Source organism: Elephantulus edwardii, unplaced genomic scaffold (genome assembly GCF_000299155.1).
Source record: "Elephantulus edwardii isolate Elephantulus edwardi_28Jun2011 unplaced genomic scaffold, EleEdw1.0 scaffold00278, whole genome shotgun sequence".
NCBI classification, from domain to species: Eukaryota; Metazoa; Chordata; class Mammalia; order Macroscelidea; family Macroscelididae; genus Elephantulus; species Elephantulus edwardii.
In genome coordinates this window covers 1,757,474-1,772,741 of record NW_006400028.1, presented here as the reverse complement: position 1 = coordinate 1,772,741, position 15,268 = coordinate 1,757,474, and the positions used below count along the sequence as shown (strand labels likewise).

General features: G+C 37.2%; 1 protein-coding gene across 1 annotated transcript in view; it reads left to right on the top strand.

Moving 5' to 3' along the window:
- Positions 1-15,268, top strand: part of DIP2B (DIP2 disco-interacting protein 2 homolog B (Drosophila)) — a 303,253-nt gene that overhangs the window by 266,606 nt on the left and 21,379 nt on the right. Inside the window, exons 23-26 of the mRNA XM_006900236.1 lie at positions 2,903-3,104; positions 10,697-10,806; positions 10,920-11,000; positions 13,460-13,583. Of these exons, the coding sequence (XP_006900298.1) occupies positions 2,903-3,104; positions 10,697-10,806; positions 10,920-11,000; positions 13,460-13,583 (517 nt within the window). The remainder of the gene's footprint in view (positions 1-2,902; positions 3,105-10,696; positions 10,807-10,919; positions 11,001-13,459; positions 13,584-15,268) is intronic.

Sequence of the window (15,268 nt, the reverse complement as noted above, 5' to 3'; positions counted from 1 at the left end):
ATTTGTGAAGCAGTGAAAGATAAATCCCTTATTGTGGAGTTAAGCATTAGTTACAGTGTTGACCCCACCCTTAGCCCAGAGCCTTGACCCACTTACTTCCCAGCTCCACCCTCCACCCTCCACCAGGATAACCCTTCTCATCTGCCAAGTCCCTTCAGAAAATATCTTCCATTGTCCAACCCATGTCACAAATCATCATTACAGTTATAATTTTCATAATATTAAAGGGGCAACTTTTATCTTAAATAATATAACCCCTTTATATTTTCTTAATTTTCCCCCTTCTCACCACATATATTTATTACTTGCTCTCTGCATTTCCTTTAATATAAGCTCCACAAGAGCCAAGAAGCTATCTATTTCTGTGCACTGCTCAGTCCCTAGAGCCTGGTGATTCTGCTAGCACATGGTCATAGCAGGCTCAGCAGATAGCTGCTGGCTAGGTGACTGGTCCAAAAAAAGTATCAGTTGTCCTTGCCATAGCAGCTTCTCTGTTAGTGGATGTCTTCCCAATATCTGTAACTTTTTAGCTTGAGACATTTGAATTTATGACCTGCCAGTCAGTAGAAATGCTTTCTAAATAATGCAGACATGCGATGATGAGTGGTAAGGGTTGTTGTTGTTATGTGCCGTGGAGTCGTTTGCGACTCATAGCGACCCTATGTACAACAGCCCTAAACCCTGTTCTATCCTGTGTCAATCTCATTGTCTCTGACACACCCATCCCGATTACCCCAGTCACTGAATCAATCCACCTCCTAGAGGGTCTTCCCCTCCTGTGCTGTCCCTCCACTCTACCCAGCATATTGTCCCTCTCTAAAGACCTGTCTCTCCTTACAACATGTCCAAAAAAAGGGTAGATGACTTAATATTTTTTCGTACCTTGAGGATCTATGATTTTGAATTAGTGATTTTAATGACTGGAGTGAGTTGGAATCACTTTGACCATCATGGGTTTTATATTGTAGGCTGTTTATAATAGAAAAACAGAGCATAAAGAAGGTAAGCCTGGGATGATCTCTAAAAGATAGCAAAGATTTGGACTTATAAAGAGAATATTTTTCATTTGTATTTTCAAACAAACACACCAGAAAGTCTGTTTCATTCAGAATGAACAATGAGGTACAGTGGTAGAATCACATGATGAATTACTTTTTTTCACCCTATTGCAGCAAACTTAATATACCTGAGGTTCTCCAAGATGACTTAATACCTTTTTCTGGAAAACAACTATAGGAATTAAATGCAGGGCTGATGTACTAGTCCAAATTCTTGTCATTTTCAATCTGATCAGGACATAAAATTGGCATGCATTGCTTTCCCAGTCTGTAACCTCTCATCTTGGGGGATATCAGGATCCATAGTAGAGTACATCATATGTTGTGGTAGGTTAGAGTTGAGAGCTTGTTTAAGTTCACATTTGTGCATAATATAAATTAAATACCTAACTCAGCACCTTCAAAGGAAAGATAATTAGCAGAGGACTTTACAGATGTTGGTTTTCAGTACAGAATCCAAGCTTTGTGTAGTTCATTTGCCCACTTTCAGTGGTACTCTAAAATAGCAGATGCTTAGACACAACTGGCCTTTTGCTTCCCCATTAACCTCTGCAGGTCGGTAGAGTAGTCTAAAGGAATGTGATCTTCAGCTTAGTTTCTTTACCTTTTAACTTGTGTTGTTAAAGACCTTGCCCATCTCTTAAGACTATTAGGTTATTCTCCTAAGATTGTGTTCACTTTTCAGTAAAACTTAAGGATATTACCGTGGAACCCTATTTAAAGATATGCTTAGGACCAATATTATTTGGTCAGTTTATTTAGAAGGGTGGTTGAAACAGAAAATCCCAAACATGAAAAATTCCTCAAATAATGAATTTTAACATGAAACATAAAAATGCACATCCGTTTGATAGAGAGTAAGGCCTGTCTGTGAGTATGCATATACAGATTTCGGTTCCACATCCTTTACTTCTATAAACTGTATCTAAATGTTTTGCCTTTGATACCTAGTCATTTCCTTTAAATTTGTACTAAAACGTATATATTAGAGAAATAAATTGAATATATAACCCTTATCTTTTATAATTTACTTGTCCATACTAATGATATGTCCATAGAGTTGGTTTTTTTTAAAGAGACAAAATTTTAATGAGTGCTAAGCAAAATTATCTCTCCCCCCCAAAATGATCTCTTTTTGCACTTACGTTTAACCAGTCAGTAGAATATCTAATTAAGTTATATAAACACAGTAACAAGGACAACTGGTGTAGTTGACTTTTAGTGAGCATGCAGGTACATGGCCAGAGCGGAGCACTGCAGAGGAAAGATTGGGGCCTTTGGTATTCAGTGTTGAGTGGGACTCAACCTGAGGTTTTGCAGAAAGAATGCGTGTTAACATCACTTGGCAGGAGGGGGGACTTTAGGGAGCTAATGTTCCATTATTAATAAAAATACTTTTCATCTAGTTGAATCATTCTGAAGAACCAAAACTTTCTGACATTAGCACTAGAACATACTTGCAAATCTGTTCATTTAGAACATATTTGCCACTCTTCTTAATCTCTCTTGGACTTGGCAGAAGGCAGCATTAGGTACCATTAGTTGTATGGAATGTTTTTTCTTTCTGATTGTTTCTTAATTGTGGTGAAAATATACATTCTAAAAACATTCGCCTACTCAACAATTTCTACATGTAAAGTTCACTGACCTTGGTTAATATTCTTTGTATTATGTAATTATTAAATCACTGTCCAGTTTTCAAATGATACCAGTGTATGAGAACATAGCACTCTAACAGACTCTACATCTAGAATAGATAAAGGAGAACAAATCCTAGAATAAAAATAAGGAATGTCAAAGTGGTGAGATGAGCTTCACTGAGAATTTTTCTTTGTGTTTTTCAGGCAATTGACAGTATACATCAAGTAGGGGTTTATTGTCTTGCTCTGGTGCCTGCCAATACATTGCCCAAAACTCCGCTTGGAGGAATCCATATATCCCAGACAAAACAGCTTTTTCTAGAAGGGTCTTTGCATCCTTGCAATATCCTCATGTGCCCACATACATGTGTGACAAATTTGCCAAAACCTCGACAGAAGCAGCCAGGTAAGTGATTCGCCGGCTCCCAGCACATATCAGCAAAATTGTGACTGCAAGAAATTGAGCTCTCTTGGTTTGATTCTTTCTCTAGAATTTGACTTTACAAAAGTTAGTAATACATCTGACAACACCTGCTGACCAACAGAGGAAAGGATTTGAGAATAGGCTTTTTGAAGTTTACTGTTACCTACTTCTGAGTAATTCTTAGTAATTAATCTCTCTTGCCTTTGGATGTAAAGTATGAAGTCAAGATAATTGGAATTCCACTTGTAGAGCTAACATGAAAGAACTGTAAGGGGAGAATTGTTTACTAAGTGCTTATTAGATGACTTTACATATGTGACCCTAAAGCTGCACCCTCTAGAGGTAGATGAAATTCTGACTCTGAACTCCATATTGAATCACTGTGCTGTACGGCTTTTCTGTTGTTAGTCTTTCCTGCCCATTGGTTCTTGCGCATTAGGAGTCTTGTTTGGATCTGTGGTTTTGGGGAGCAAGGCACTTAACTAAAAAACCTTCTTCAGCATAAGTATAAGATAAATGGCATACTTTGCATTTGCTATCTTTCTCTGAGTTGAAAGTCAACTAAGAATGTACAAATTGCCCTGTGGAAAAAAGAGAAAAACACATAGTCATGTTCATCTTTTCACCTAATTTCTGAACAATCCTAGATGACAGGGCTGAGTCCAAGAGCAGTTTATTAGTCGTGTTAAAGTATCCAGCATAGAGTCATTACATTTTAATGATGATTTTTCAGTTTCATTATTAAATATGAAAGGCTTTTAGTTTTTATATTCCTGAAAATACATAAAAGCCGAATTCCACCCCAAGCAAGCAAGCATACGAGTGTCATGGAGTCAGAACTGACTCCTAGCTGACCATGCAGCAGGTTTTCCAGAGGCTGTAAGTCACACGAGGAGATGGTTCATCTTTCTTCCATGGAGCAGCTGTTAGATATGAATCTCCTGTGTTTGGGTTGGCAGTACAACTTCCTACCCAGCTGATCACCAACTACCACAGATAGCTCAGCCTCCAAATATGTAGGGGGGGGGGAGGGAAGAGAATAGGTAGATTGGGAGGAAGGAATGGGGTATTTCTTTGGATTTCTCTAAGAGCTTTGACTGAAAGGTAAACATAATAATAATTAAATATAGAAGAAAACCTCTTTTTATATCAGGGTCTTAATACTCTGCAGTACTTAATTTGATCTGAGTAACTGAAGATCATATCACAGTTGTTTATCAAGATGTTATGATCAATTAACTCACAAACCTTATCAGAGTGTCAATGTGTACTTTATATATATTTTTTTTATTTTTTTTTTTTTTAATAATTACCAGCTGTGGAAATTAGAGCTAGGAGTTAGCATTACTAATCCGAAAATGTACAAAGTATCTTCAAATATATTAACTGTCTAAGCACATGACTGACATATATAACATGCAAATCCTTCTTCACCCCATATCTTGTTACATAATATCCTGCGTTTATTTGTCAGGTGGTAAAAAATCCATTTTAAATAACATCTAATCCAAGATTCTTCTTATAGAACTTCCATATCATTGTAGATGCTTAAAAGAAACAGTAGTAGACTAGCCAAATTTTACCCAGTTGTATTAAATAATAATACCTATATACAATAATTAGCCCCGACAGGTATGACATCTACTTGTTTGATAAAAACATTGTTTAGATTCAGTGTTTTTGCATTCTGTTGTGATTGCCTGCTAGCATCTTAGCAGGATGAATATGGAAAAGACCCAAGCAATTTGAAGATTATCACATAGACCAAAGTGGAATTGACACAGGATAGCAAAGTTAGGATTTTAAAAGAATAGGGAAAGATGGAAATAGGTAAAGAATAAGATCTTTATAGAACAGAGAGGAAATGGAAAATAGATTAAGGTGTTAAAGCACCCCCAGTGGCAAAAATGTCATTGTAATGTTTATTAGAGCTATTGTGTAAAGAATGAGAATGTGTTAATTAGGTCAATTAGGAATGTGTTAATTGGTTTTGGCTGCAACTTTCCTAAAAACATAACAGCAGCCTAAGTAAGAAACAAATTTCTCTGTATCATCAGTAAAAGAAACCATCTTGTTTCCAACTTCCCACCTTCCTGTTCTCAAATTGGTTGGTTAGCTGCTGTTACAGAAATGCTATATAACAACTCTACTGCTCAGTGTCTTAAATAACAAGTATTTCTTTTTTCACCTTGGGGACTGTGGATCTGCTCCAGATCTGCTGGGCTTGCTGGGGATCAGGTGGTCTTGGCTGGGCTGAGAACTGTTCCGTGTGTCTCATCATGGGACCAGCTACCTGGGCATATTTTTCTCAAAGCAGATGGCAATAATGAGCAGGCCAGCCAGACTACACAAGCATATTTCAAGCTTCTGTTTGTGTCACTTCTTCTTGCCCATTTCATTGCCCAAAGCATGTCAGACCATGCCCAAAATCATTCTGGCAGAGCAGCATACTCCTCCCATGTAAGCACAGCAAGGGCTAGCTAGGGAGAAAGAAGAATTGTGAGAAAATGATCTGTCACAGGCATCCTTAGTGTACTGCCTCAGGAGCTAAGTAGATGCCCTGAAATCCAGCCATCCTTTCTACATCCCAACTAGCTAGTAGGAGAAAAGGCAAAGAAGAGAATGCTCTTGCTCTTCTACTTAACCATACTTTTTGAAATTGTACATGTACCTCATACCATTTTTCATACTAAAGAATTCACTTATCAGCTCTCTCATTATTGAATATTGCTCATTCATGACAGTAGGAAAAATCTGCTATCTTTTTGCGCATTAGTTGCAGCAACAAATGTCAAGATGGGAGGTGAGAATAACTCTGGCTATATTTAAAGTGGCCTGGTGGTAAAGGCCTCTCTACTTTTCATAGGGTTAAGAGGTGGATGGCCAGTGCTCCTTCCTAGTCTGTCTTAATCTGGGAGCTAAACTAAAACCTGTCCATCATGGGTAACTCTTATGGCATTTGAAACACCAGTGGCACAGCTTTCAGTATTACAGCAACCCACTATTTATCTTAGTACAGCAAACTGACACAGTTTAGTTTGTAACTCTGATAGATAGCAAATCGGTCATCACACCAGGCCTGAGGGAGGGCTGCAGGCCCAACCAATTTTTAATCACAAAGCCCTGTCCAGGGGTCCTAATTGGTTTCATTAAGAGGCTTCCAGGCCACAACTGATTGTTATTTAAATAACAGATGCTCAAGAAGCCCAAGTTTGAATTGGGCAAACTCATGGAGCTTCATCCTGAAGGTGGTAGCTCTGGAAAAACTACTGGAGATGAGATAGATGCTATAGTTGAATGAGCTGATGGCTATGAGCCGCCAGTTCAAGAATATTTTTAAAATTCAGACTTTTAATAATGACAAATAAAAGTTATTGTTTGAGGGGAATGACACCCCAAAAAACCTGACTGGACTAAACAGCTTACCCCTGATTAAATGAAAATAACCAAACAACTTAGTGGTAAGGAGCTGTGCTGCTGTTGTCCCAAACACATGTGATTTGAATCCACCAGCTACTCTGCAGGATTTACTGCCTTTGAAAACAAACTACAGGGTCAACTTGGTTCAAGTTGGTTCTGGCTCAGTGGTCCACTCAGTGGTTTGGCAGTTATGTGATGATGAGGATGACATTATCCTCCATTTTTTTATCACATCTATTTGTCCTGTATTTTCATACAACACTGATTTCATATAACAGCCTGATTTTCAATACCTACCTATGTTGATACAAGTGAGGAGTTAGTGTATATAGTCTTTATTGTAAACGCATGTTCAGCCAAAAACTGGAGGTACTATTATTAAATGAAAAAAAGAATAGATATGGCGAGTCATGACTAGCAGCAGTCTTTATCATTGGCAACTCAATGCTTCTATGAGATAAAGCATACCTACAAGTACAGCAAGGTGAGTCAGCTTTTAGCCTCTTGAATTTTATTATTCTTTTTAGTTCTTTTTCATTCTCTGTGACCCATAGACTCTACATATCCAAATCTATTTAGAAAAGCCTTAGAAAAGGAATTGCTGTTGTATCTAGTTACATACACTAAAATAGTATTTTGTTTGCTTATTCTAAAAAACACTGTGAAATTAAGTTTTTAAGATACTGTTTTGTTATGTTTTTAGGTTAAAGTTTGCACAGTAACTTATCTTAAGCAGGCTTCTCCTCCATATTTCTTTTCAGAGAAGGAGGTCTGTCCCTTTGGGATGTAATGGTCTAATAAATCTATTTTTACTTTAAAAAAATTTTGCTTTAGCAATGTATACAGGGCATACCAGTTACAGTTTTATGCTATGTCAGCATTGGCATTGTTTCCTTTCTGTTCCTTCTTCCTTGCCTTCTTACCATTGCTTTTGGGTAAATGTTGACCATTTGGTCTCATGTAGTTAATCACTTGAAGAGCGTATTGTTCACAGATGATACTGTTTCTTTATAAGCCATTATATAATTTAACTGAAAACCAGCCTACAAAAAATAGTGTCAATACAAGTTTATTTTAAGTGGTAGTCTTAGGAGTTTCTCTATTCTTTATTCTTTATTGGTCTAGCACATCTCTGGCCTTTTTGAAAATTCGAGTTTTATTCTACATTTTCCTCCCATTCTGTCTGGGACCTTTTTGGGGGTCCTTGTTCAGAATGGCCAGTAATAGCCAGGCATGATCTGATCTGGTTCTTCTGACCTTATGTTGGAAGAGGCTGTGGTTTGTGTGAACTTTTAGTCTCGTACACTAGTTTCTTCTTGGAGTCTTTTATTACCTTTATTTTCTTTTTTCTTTTGCTCTTTAACCAATAGTTCTATCTTAGATAGCTACTCCCAAGTTTCTAAGACTCCAGGAGATCATCACAAATCTAGGAGAGAGACATTATCTTTGTGACCTGTGTTATGCCTGGTGACTAAGTTGTCCCCCACCACTTTGATCCCAAATCTTATAACTCAGTAATCTCATGAAGTGTTAGTCTGTGTCTAGGAAGCTTCTGTAACTTTGCCTCCATGTATTATATATGTCAACAACATATGCAGTTCACACTAATTGTATACTTTTCTACAGATATTTCTCTACATGTACCTCCACACCTCATTTACTCATACATGCCTTTCTGTAAACATACATTCATCCACATATGCATAATTTTTGGTTGTTTTTACTGTTGCAAAATTATGCGTGTTATAGTAGTTGCAGAAAGTACTCCTTTTTCTTACATACTTTTTAGTGTCTGTATAACCTTAGTCAAGTTGTGCTGGCTTTTTATCTTTCCCATCACCAAAAGTAATGAGTCTAAAATCTAGAAAATGATCCCCCTTCTCATCCCTGTTTACTATCAGTTTTGCTTTTTTGAATATGTATGTTCTTGATTTTTTATAATAGTAGGGTTATACAATGATTACCTTTTTTGTGATTGACTTATTTCACTCAGGATAATGTCCTTCACATTCATCCGTGTTAAAAGTTGTTTCATAGACTCCTCATTAGTCTTTTCAGTTGCATAGTATTCAGTTGTGTGTCTTTACCACAGTTTGCTTATCCATTTATCCACTGATGAACTCTTAGGTTCTTGCCATTGTTTGCTATTGTGTGAATAATACAGCAATGGACATGTATATGCATGTGTCTATTCTTGTCACTGCTTTTACATCTTGAAGATATATACTTAGGAGTGGAATTGCTGGGTTATATTTCTGTTTTTAGGGTTTTTAGGAAGGAAACTATTCTTTCTGTAGTGGTTGTACCATTTTCTAGGCTCTCCAGCAACTTCCTCAGCATTTGTTCTGGTTTTTTTTTTTTTTTTTTCTCTCCATCATTGTCATTTTTTATAGATGTGAGAAGAGGGAATTTCATTGTTATTTTGATTTGTTTGTCGCATAATAGTAAATGGATGGTTAATGACTGTGAGACTCTTTTCTTGTGTGCTTTGGTCAACTGAATGTCCTTTGGTGAGGTGAAATTCACTTTTTAAAATGTCAAACCTTTATTATCTTTACAACTGTGAATCCAGGACTAAACAATTTACACCATCACATACATTCTGAGTCCCTGTTTTCATAGGTGGCTATTTTCAACATATATTTGTAATTTATTATTTCAATTCTTGGGAAGGAATTTTGTCTATTTTATGCTTAAAATTATTTTAGTACTCTATAAATGAAAACTGTTTAGCCGAGTGTTGGAGTATTTTACCTTTCTAAATTTTTCTATTTTAACTTTTCATTTTGAAACATTTTCACTCTTATAAAAATGTTTGCATGGTACAAAAAGTTCTTGCATATACTTTATCCATTTTCCCCAGGTATTTATCCTTTTTAAAAAAATGACTATCTTATTTTAATAGTTTCTGTTCTAGTTGTTTCTGTATATTCAGAACCAATAGATTTTTATAGTAAAAAAAATCTAAATATTGCACCAGCATTATTTCAAAATCAGTTGGCAATAATTGTTGCATTGTTACGTTCTTAGATACAGTACTTTTAATTTTTAAGAATCCTGGAACACTTTCTTTTGGGGATAAGAATGGTGAAATGTCATCCTATGAACTTCAAACCTCTCACCTACTTTGTGCGTGTTGTCTGGAGGGACCAGTCTATCTTTTGTTCATATAGTCCTGATAGTCATAGTTGACTGGATGGCACCTAAAAATAATAGGCTTTCATCTAAACTCACCATTTGTTATCCTTTTTTTCCACTTAACTCTTTGCAAGTTAAGTTGTAAACATCATGACCCTTCACTACAAATTGTGTTAGCACTTAGTTCGAAAGAACAAAACATTCTCTCAATTTTTTCTCATTAACTTCAATACAATGAATGTTATCTTTTAAAATTACAGTAATTTGCCACCTGATAAAATACAGTTCCTATTTCAGTTTCACAGTTTGGAAAAGAAATGCTGCTCAAAAAGGTAGAGGATCAGAGGAAGAGAGGAAGACCCTTGCTTTTTTTTAGTAGATTTTTTTTAAAAATCCAGGATCCCATCATGGTCATGTATTGCATGTGCCTGTTATGCCATTAACTTTGACATTGCCCACCTCATTTAATCTTTTAGGATATGGACTTTTTTTAAGACTCTAGGCCAGTTTTATTGTAGATAATCTGGATATCATTACTGACTCTTAATAAAGCACTTCTAATATTCCTGATAAATGTATACTCTGTCCTCATAGATAGCCAGTTTCTTTCCAGGCCAAATATTGATTACTGTTCAGCATTCTTCTAGGTTTTGTCATGATGAGAGCAGATGAAATTATTCATCAGTAGAAATTTAGGCAGCCCTTTGTCTCTTCCTTAGAGTGAAACCTTCCCCACCCCTATTTCTGTGTCTCCTCTGTTGTCATTTTGTTTTTTTCTAATAGTTCCCAATAATTAGCACCATAAATTCATCTGTGAACTTAACTACTGCCTTTTGCCCCTGGAAGAGTTCTGCCTTGTTTACTACCATGCTCTTAATGCCTGTAACAGGGGCTTGTCTGTCAATGGTGTTGAATAAACTTGTGAACCTATTTTGGTTAGTTTGGGTGTGCTTTGGAGACACGCAACTCGAAGGAACTGCCATCTGCAGAGCATTTGTTTTTTCTTCTCCTTTCAGGTGTAGGCCCTGCTTCTGTGATGGTTGGGAATCTGGTTGCTGGAAAACGCATAGCACAAGCTGCAGGGAGAGATCTTGGACAAATTGAAGAAAATGATTTAGTGAGGAAGGTAAGTGTTGCAGACCTTTTTATAGACAAGTCAAGGACAAAGAGGAGATGCGTTATACAGCTTTTTTAAAGTTGCTGATCCTGATTAATTTTTTTTCTGCATTATGACTTCAGCACCAGTTTCTGGCAGAGATTTTACAGTGGCGAGCCCAGGCAACTCCTGACCATGTCCTCTTCATGCTGTTAAATGCCAAGGTATTAAAAATTCAACTGTGTATCTAATCAGCTGAGTACTGTAGGAGTGTCTCAGGCCCTCTTGATTGATTTATTTCATCAGAAAATAGTTTCTGCTGTCAACTCTGAGGAAGGAGTTATGTTACCTTCTCCCTGTTTTGACACAAGAGGATAAATTGCTCAATCACATTTAGGCTGAAATGAGACCTCCTAGAGTGGTTTTTAATGCTTACTCTTCTAACATTTGATCACTTTATTCATTCAGAAAGGAATCATGAGGCCAAGACTACAATTCTATAGATACACACATGTATAGAATACACAGTGTCACACAGCTTTTTGTCCAGTTTGTCTTTTAATCCTTTGATTTCTGTCAGGAATAAAAATGGCTTTGGGCTAATAATTTAAAAATCAAAGTTTATTCTAGTAGTTTATTCTTAGCAGCTACATAGCAAACTGAAAAATATACAAGGGTACATATAACTACTGGTTTCTAATGCATGGCTCCCCAGAATAGTGTCAGTTTTTCAGTCATGTATTCTAGAAGTCTGCTGAGCTTTGGGTTTCTGAGGTTATAAATCTTTATGAGAGGAAGCCAGTCATTCTAGCTGGTGGATTTGAATTTCCAAGATTTTGATTACAGTCTGATAGGTTGGAGATAGGTAAACTCAATAACTCTGTGAGCGCATTTCTGGCCTACCCACATCCAGATACTTAACACTTGTATATAAGAATGTCTGTCAGCAGAAGGGATGGATTTGTTGTTATAGGTTCATTCATGCAATGTAAAAATACTCACCAGGAAAGTTTTTGAACTATGTCTGAGCACAGAGGTGTAGATGACTCATGAAATAATGTTGACCAGTAGAAACACTCAAGAAAACAAAGATTCGCACCAATGCACTTATTGGCAGCAACAGTGGAGAGATTGAGATTGTTCACAGCTTCAGCTTGTTTGGCTCCACAATCAACACTCTTGGTACCAGCAGCCAGGAAATCAAATGATGAATTGCATTGGGAAAATCTGTTGTTGGGGAACTTTCCAGAGTACCAAGAGCAGTGATAGCTGTCTGGAGACTAAGGTGTGCTTGATCCAGCCTTTGATCTTAACATTTACTTGCTATGCATCAGAGAGCTGGACAGTAACTAAGAATAAATGAAGAATTGATACCTTTGAGTTGTGGTCCTGGAAAAGAGTGTTGAATATACCATGGACTGCTAGAAGAACAAATAGGTTCATCCTGGAGAGGGTAAAACCAGGCTGCTCCTTGGAGACAAGGATTTTGAAGCTCCATTTGGCATACTAAGACAAGGATTTTGAAGCTCCATTTGGCATACTTGGAGCATGTTGCAAGGAGGGACCAGTCCTCATGGTTAGGTGAAGGGACAGTGGAAGATAAGATGACCCTGGATAAGAGAAATTGACTCATTGACAGGGATAATGGGAGTGGGTATGCCAGAGACAAGGAAGTTGGCTCAACATAGAGCAGAGTTCAGAGCTGTTGTACATAAAGTTGACTTGATGGCACATAACGACAACAGTGAAACAAAGCATTAAAAAGTACACATAGTGCACTTCTATTTATATAAATCTCAAAAACAGGAAAACTAAATTTTTATGGTTATAAACATGGGTGCTAAAAGTATAAAGTAAAAGAAATCTGAGATTAACATTAAAAAGTTACCTGCAAAGGACAAAAAGGGGTGAGTGGGGACACATGGACAGCTGTTGATGCCAGCTGTGTCCTGCTGCTTCCTGCAGATGCTTGCTTTATTCATTGAGTTTTTCATTGAGCTATAAATTTCTATTTTATATCCTTTTCCTTGTGTGTGTTATCTTTCACAAGAAGAAAAAGAAAAGGTTCAGAAAACTACCCATTGAAACTTGAATTTGTAATAAGGATATTTATGAAGGCCCACAGGATAACTTATCTCAGACTCAGGAACTCAATTGGATGTCTTCTAATCTCCCAGTTTTATTACTCACTCTTGAGTCATTGTAATTGCTTTATTTCCTCCATCTTTGCTGGTGGAAAACTTAGCTTCATTTGTGTTTTATGTCCAGCAAATGTACATGAGCACATGGCCACTGACCATCATATGGCTGACCTCCCTCATCGTTTCATCTTTTATTTCTCCTCTTTTATTGCCCTCAGTGTTTTTCTCCCTTCCCCCTACAGTAACTGAGGGAAACAATAAGGAAAAAAATAAATATTTTTAAGCTGCCATTAATGAAAAGATTATAAATAAATTGATTTGAGATAATGGTATTCCCAAAGTACGAGCAGACATGGGAAAGGAAAAGATATTCCACACATGTCTTTTGGCATAATTTCAGGACAATTTTCACAGGAATTAATAACTTGCTAAAGATTATCTACCAGGTCACAAGCTTTTCAAATATAATTTTGAATTAGCCGCACTTGATACAGTTTTATTTCCTTACTGATCTTTGACCTTTTACTTTCTTTTGCTTAAAGGGGACTACTGTGTGCACAGCCAGCTGCCTCCAGCTTCATAAACGAGCAGAGAGGATTGCGTCAGTTCTTGGTGATAAGGGTCATCTGAATGCAGGAGACAATGTCGTGCTGCTTTATCCACCTGGTAAGCATTGCATTGGTAGACTAGATTTTAAACACAATTACTAAACCCCAAACTTAGAGAAGAGAACAGGAACTCTGGGCTACCATATATGGCCAGGGAAGTTGTGCACTCCCTAGCTCCAGGAGCCCCCTCACACAGGGAGAGGTGCACATCCAGCCCTGCTCACAGAGCTGTGCAGCATGAGGGCTGTTTTGTGGCGTTTACTCTTGTACGCTGCCATCTAGCACAGTGCCTGACAAATAAAGGACATGAAGCAAATAGTGAATGAGAGAAGACCTCAGCTGCCTGAATTTTTGAAAGCTTCAAAACAAATAATTGGTTTAGATGAGTAATCAGGAATGAGGCCATTTTATCCACTTTACAAAAGAATGTTGGGTCTTTGTTGACATACATTCTTCATATTGTGATTGATGTTTTTAGTAATCTTCTGTTGTGATTTTCATCTGTCATGATCTTAATAAGCAACATCCTCTTCACAGTAAGAAGAACTTAGATGTATTTTGTGGTAATTTGAAATAGGTATCACGATAAATATATAAAACACTAAAAACATCAGTCACTGTATGAAGAATGTAAGTCAACAAAAAGGTGATCCGACAGAATGTGGAAACTATCGAACTATGTGATGAATATCACATGCAAGCAAAGTACTGGGGAAGATCATTCAAAAACAGCTAGAAGAGTACATATGAAGAAAATTTAAAAAAATAAAAAAAAAGAGTACATACGTAGGGCACTGCCAGAAGTTCAAGCAGGATTTAGAAGAGGCTCCAGGGATATCATTGCTGATGTCAGATTGATCATGGCTGAAAGTAAGGAACACCAAAAGAAGGTCTATTTAAGCTTTATTGACTATACCAAGGCATTTATGTGGATAATAACAAGTTGTAGCTGGCATTGAGAAGAATGGGACTCCCAGAGCACTTAACTGGCTCAGGTTGATCCTATATTCTATATAGGAGGCTGTTGTGTGAATAGAGCACTGCATAGATTGGAATTGGGAAGGGTTTGCGCCGGGGTTGTATTCTTTCTCCATGCCTAGTCAATCTGTATGCTGAGCAAATTATTTGAGAGGCTGGAGTGTATGAGGAAGAATGTGGCAGGCATCAGAATCAGAAGGAAACTCATCAATAACCTGCATTATGCAGATCACACAGCCTTGCTTGCTAAAAGTGAGAAGGACTTGAAGCACTTGTTGCAGAAGATCAAGGAATACAACCTTCAATATGCATTGTATTTCAGTGTCTAGAAAACAAAGATTCTTACTCCTGGACCAATAGGCAACATTATTATGGAGGGAGAAAGGATTGAAACTGTCAATAACTTCATCTTTCTTGAATCCACAATTAAGAACCTTGGTACCAGCATTATGGAAGTCTGGAAATGTATTGCACTGGGAAAGTCTGCAGGTAGGGACCTCTCTGAATTATTGAGGAGGAATAATGTTAGTTTGAAGGCTAAGGTGTGTCTGATTCAGGCCATGATCTTTCCAATCACTTACCATGCATCTGAGAAATAGACAGTGAATAAGGATGATAGACGAAGAATTGCCACTGTGAAAGGCGGTATGGCGCTTTCTCAAAAAGTTGCAGAGATACCATTTGACCCAGTGATTCCACTACTGGGAATATATCCCAAAGAGATGATAACTGACATCCACCAGATATATGCACACCCATGTTTAT